The 6,089-nt window shown below is 36.5% G+C and overlaps 1 protein-coding gene across 1 annotated transcript; it reads left to right on the top strand.

Moving 5' to 3' along the window:
• Positions 1-473: 473 nt before the first annotated feature.
• Positions 474-1,487, top strand: LOC132903073 (uncharacterized). Its single transcript, XM_060950392.1, has 2 exons — positions 474-1,007; positions 1,392-1,487. The coding sequence occupies exons 1-2, from the start codon at positions 527-529 to the stop codon at positions 1,433-1,435; spliced, it is 525 nt and encodes a 174-aa protein (XP_060806375.1). The 5' UTR covers positions 474-526; the 3' UTR covers positions 1,436-1,487.
• Positions 1,488-6,089: the final 4,602 nt, after the last annotated feature.

Here is a 6,089-nt window from a genome sequence, read left to right as displayed (position 1 = left end):
AGTCCCATTCACACTCCTTGTGTATATATGTATGCTCAGTCAACCTGCTTTCATTCATCAATATTTCATCCTTGGCCCAATGCTTGTTCATAAGTAAAATTCTGTATAACAATGATATTGTGGTTTACGCAGAGGTGTTCTTTGCATTATTTTGTTACACGATGAAACAAAAGCTAAAATGTTTCAGTCAGAAAAGTATCGGGAATGGATTATTTATTTATGGTTCCAAATTCAAATTTTTGTTTTTTTTGTTGTTGTTAGATTGGCACAACTGTTTTCCATTTTGGCGCGGAGTTTGAGTTGCATCTGTTGTTTACATTAAATACAGTGCTATTTTTAGTTATATCATATCTAGTGTGTATTGCTAATTTCATAATGGATAAAAACATCGAACAAAGAGTTTGTCTTAAATTTTGCATTGCCAATGGAATATCGTGTTCGGAGTCACTGAGTATACGTATAATCGACTTTATCAAAAACTCGTGCTTATGAGTGGTACAAAGCGTTCAAAAGCGGTCGAGATGTGATGGAAGATTTGCCTCGCTCTGGTAGGCCATCAACGTCTGCAACTGAAGTTAACATCGCAAAAGTGAAGGAAATAGTGACTGAAAATCCTCATTCAACTTTGAGAGAGATAGCCACCGAACTTTCTGTATCTCACGAGTCGATCCGTACCATTTTAACTAATAATTTGGGTATGAAACATGTTGCCGCTCGGCTAGTCCCAAAAGACCTGAATTTTTTTCAAAAACTCAATCGCATGAGAGTCGCTGAGGACATGCTAGAACGAGTCAATTCCGACCCAACATTCATGAAACGCATTGTTACTGGTGACGAGACGTGGGTTTACGAGTTTGACATGCAATCTAGTCAACAAGCTTCGGAGTGGCGCCTTCCAACTGAACCGAAACCGAAAAAACCAAGACAAAGTCGTTCAAAAGTCAAAGTCATGTTGACTGTTTTCTTTGACTATCGCGGTGTTGTGCACTCGGAATTCTTGCCGGAAGGTCAAACGGTAAATAAGGAATATTATTTGAGTGTTATGCGGCGTTTAAGAAAGCAAATCCGACGAAAAAGGCCAGATTTGTGGAAAGAAAATTCTTGGATTTTGCACCATGATAATGCACCTTCGCACAAGGCCATCATTGTGAACGAATTTTTAACCAAACACTCAACAAATACCATCGAGAAACCACCATATTCACCAGATATGGCTCCAGCCGACTTTTTTCTTTTTCCTAAACTTAAATTACCACTTCGTGGCACCCGTTTTCAATCGGTAGAAGACATAAAAGAGAATTCGCGGCGAGAACTGACCTCAATTCCGGAAACAGCGTTTAAAAAATGTTTTGATGATTGGATTATTCGTTGGCGTAAGTGTATCGTTTCTAAAGGAGCATATTTTGAAGGTGATAAAATAAATTTGGATGAATAACAAACAGTTTGTGTATTATTGATCTTTTCCTGCTACTTTCTTGACAGAGTAGTACATTTTTAAAGATTAAGCTTGTAGTAGCTAAGTTTCTGTAAGCACTGTTTAATGTCTAAAAGGTTTTGCAGAACTCTTAGCTCAAAAATGTTAACGAAGTTCTTCTGTAGGAATAAAAGATTATATTCTTCTTTATTATTGGATATTGTATTATAATAAATTTAAATTAAAAACAATAATAATATAGTTAATGATTTTATGCACGTATTATAATTTCGCACTTAGTTTTCTGCGAAGTTGTAAAACTGTCAAATAAATAGTAGAAATAAAATCAAGCGTGTAACTGTTATAGTGCCTCAACTATCAGCCTTATAAAAGTATTTTCTATAAGATACTATGTGAAAATATACAACAATAGCCACTGGGGAAATTTTTCTAGAAATATTGGGGTTTCTTTTTCTTTATAAACATATTCGAGGCACGAAATGCTTTGAACCCAAATGTATCGGCTGGGAATTAATAGAGTTATTGACAGTTCTAGACGTTAGGTACTTATATAGATGTTGCCCGCGACTTCCGCCGTCTTAAAAAAATCGGCATGACTAATAGTTAAATGTTAACCAGTTTACAAGTTGGAACAAGCTAAACATATCCGAGATAATGGCATTCAAATCGAAGCAATAGTTTTCACCTGACGCAGACACATAAAGTCAGACAGAATAAAAATCACGTTTTTGCGATTATCGATTTAATTTTCATCTGACAAATAACCCGCAATGAAAAAAGCCCCTAAATAATATTACAAAATCTTACTTAAAAATTGGACTTTTACTCATCCTGCTACGCCTCTATGAACCACAGATATTATCAATTTGTGAATCCATGTGTATAAAATTTGCTGGTAAAAGCTTGTATATATTATTTATAGATATGTAAAGATTGCTTTGATAGGTTGTTATTGATGTAGAATTTAATAAGATTGAATTTGAATAGCTTCAAAGGTTGACTCTGAATGAGAGTCAACCTTTGGCAAGACGAATAAGGTAGCGAGTTTATGTAACGTCCGCTAATAACTAATTAAAGTGATTCTAAAGTCGGAGTGAACATGATCAATGTAAAGGGTAAAATAACGCACAGACATCATAGATGTTATTGTTTGCGAAAAGTAAAGACAAAATTGGTATTTTTCTACCTATTCCATATAATAAACATACCTGGTTACCTACACATTAAGAAGAATTCCAATTATATATATTTATAACATAACATCTGAAAGTGGATTAGGGATGAATGAATTACTCGTCAAATGTCTGCTCTATGCCGACGATCAGGTTATACTGGCGTCATCAGCGGAGGAGTTACAGGAGATGGTAAACTGTATGCATGAAGCTTTAAAAGAGAAAGGAATGAAAGTGAACGTAAGTAAAACTAAAACATTGGTTTTTGAAATGGAGAAAGAAATGACAGCATGTAATATTTTGATTGGAGGAGAAAAAGTTGAGCAAGTGAAAGAGTTTGTATATCTAGGATCAAAGTTTACATCAGATGGCAAGTGTGATAGTGATATTGAAAGGAGAGTGAACGCGGGGAACATGGTGAATGGAGCTTTGCATGCCTTTATGAGCAGTCAGAAACTATCCAAAAAGGCTCGACTGGCTGTGCACAGGGGCGTGTTGGTCCCGACATTAATGTATGGGAGTGAAAGTTGGGTATGGCAAAAGAAGCACGAAAGCAGAATAAATGCAGTGGAAATGAGAGCGTTAAGGAGTATGTTGGGTGTGAAATTGAGTGACCGGATAAGGAACAGCGTGATAAGGGAATGTTGTGATGTGAAAGAAGATGTAGTTACAGGAATAGAAAAGGGTATGTTGAGATGGTTCGGTCATGTGGAGAGGATGAATGAAAACAGGTTGACTAAGCAGATATACAAGGAGAGTGTGGAGGGAAAGGTCGGGGTGGGAAGACCTAGACGAACATATCTTGATCAAATTAAGGACGTCCTGGTGAAGGGTCAGGTCAAAAGTGCCCGAAACCGCCGAGCTTGCATGAAGAGAGTTATGAATGTGGATGAAGCAAAGGAAGTATGCAGGGATCGTGGCAAGTGGAAAGAGGTAGTCTCTGCCTACCCCTCCGGGAAAGAGGCGTGAGTTTATGTATGTATGTATGTATGTATGTATAACATAACATAACATAACATATCATCTCGTCTATATACTTTGGTAGACAAAGCTAACAGTCATCAAAAGACTGAAACGCCACGTTCAGCTGTTAGGCTTAATGATAGAATTGAGATTCAAATAGTGACAGGTTGCTAACCCATCGCCTAAAAGAGGAATCCCTAGTGTATAAGCCTATCCCTTAGTCGCCTTTTACGACGTCCACGGGAAAAAGATGGAATGGTCCTATTCTTTTTTCTATTGGTGTAAAAGATATATACTATATACTCGTAAGATATGTATATAATACAAACAAACAAACAAATGGAATTGAGATTACAATAGTGACAGGTTGTTAGCCCATCGCCTAAAAGTCCCATAATCGCGTAAAAGATAAAACGCCTTTTTCCCTTAGGGGAAGGTAGAGCCTAAATATTTCTAAACTGGGACACGCTTTGTTTTTTTTTACGTACTACCAGACCAACATAGAAAATACTTTGTTACCTTAGAGAATTTCAGTGTGAGGGATGGAGGTAATTTGCGGTAATTACCCAGTGCTCGGGACGTGTGATTGGCGGGTCGCGGGATCGGATCCCGCGGGGTTTCCACGACGTTCGGTGACTATGATGTTGTAAAGGTTTATTTCCAATTTTAGAAACCGTTTAACCATTTATTGGATACCCTGTATTATTCCCGTAATAATGTAAAGAGCTAGTTATGAAGGATGAATTTGTTTATTTTTGAAAAAATAAATAAGGCTGATTTACACTTTTTTTATCAGCATTAAACGAAAGCATCGAGAAAACTAGTTAATTGTTTAACACTACATAGTATAGAGCAAAGTCGCTTTTTGCGTCTGTCCTATGTATGTCTGTATTATCATCATCACAACGGATTTATTGATTAAAGAGGATGGTTTATATGTGTATTAATGCTAACAGTGCGAAGCCGGTGCGGGCCACTAGTTTTAAAATATGTATATATATAGTTGAATCAAATTAATCCGTTAAAGTCAGCCGTGTGACGTAGAAATCCCTCAAGGAGAGAATCCCGCTGTAAATCCACGTCACTCACACGTCCGCCGCCATCTTGTAATTGCTACAAATTGCCTTTACTGCAAGCAATTTTCACTAATTTACGTTATTATTTTCATAGTATTCCAAGTTTCTCACTAACAATATTATAAGAAAATTGACTACGTTATTGATCAGATAAAAATATTTTGCTGTTCATTCGTCTCGCTAATATGCATACATAATTACATGTAGTCACGTCTGTATCCCTTGCGGGGTAGACAGAGCCAACAGTCTTGAAAAGACTAAAGGCCACGTTCAGCTACGTTCGTACCATCATCTTCTTTATGAAAACAATTGAGTTAAAAAAATAACTAATGTTATTTATCACAATCAATCAAGTCAATAGTTTAATGCGAACTAGGTATATTAACTTAATGTTACTCATGCCTTTAAACCCAAAAATAAGTGCTTCCGTTCTTTTATTTTGCTCCTTCATATTTTACTTACAACTCGCCAATTTGTAGCAAAACTAATTAAAACAACTTTTTAAAGTGGAACTTTAAAATTTCCTCTCTCGTTCGTCGTAACGGATTTTTTTCCTTTCTCGTTGTAAATGCTGGTCGTATCGCTTTTCATGAGGTTCTCTCACGTCTCAATTAACCTAGACGGGGAAGGAATCGAAGTCTTGTTAAATAGCAAATGTCCTGACAAGACATTACGTTTTTGTGACATTGCACGGTTACTTATCTAAATTGGACATACATTCTTTGACCACAAAAATAGAATCATAAAAGCTTAGGTAGGATTTTTACGTTTGTGTTAACTTAAAAATGTTTCTTTGCTGTATATGTATGTATGCTATCAATTGGATATTTTTTCTAGCATTAATAAACTAATGGATGCCGTAAAAGGCGAATAAGGGACACGCTAATAAACTTGGATTCTTCTTGCGAATTGAGCGCTGGGCTAGCAACCTATCATTATTGGAATCTTAAGCCGAACAGCTGAACATGGCCTTTCAGTCTTTTCAAGACTGTTGGCTCTGTCTACCCTGCAAGGGATATATACGTGATAAAATGTATGTATGAAGGAAAAGTAAAATGTAAAACAAATACAGAAAAAAAAACAAAAAGCTTTAACACTCTTCGCTTCTATAACCTTTTTTTTGTTTTCTAAGACGTAACAATGTGCGTATGCACACTGAGCCTCTACATTTAGTGGTTCAGTGTGAACACGCACATTGTTCACGATAGAAAACAAGATTAGGATTCCGTACGTCTGCGAGCTTAAACCACTGCGGAAGATATTCGGGACACAATGTAGTGAGGATTCCAGTGATCCAGTTTAGTTTTCAGTAAACACTGTAACTGTATTTGATTTCTACGAATAGGTATCTATACAATTTTGTCAGTAAGTATATTGTTAGCTTTTACATAATACATACATATGGTCATGTCTGTATCGCTTGTGGGGTAGACGGAGCCAACA

This window comes from Amyelois transitella, chromosome 21, assembly GCF_032362555.1.
Source record: "Amyelois transitella isolate CPQ chromosome 21, ilAmyTran1.1, whole genome shotgun sequence".
NCBI classification, from domain to species: domain Eukaryota; kingdom Metazoa; phylum Arthropoda; class Insecta; order Lepidoptera; family Pyralidae; genus Amyelois; species Amyelois transitella.
This window is presented reverse-complemented; position numbering and strand designations above follow the sequence as displayed.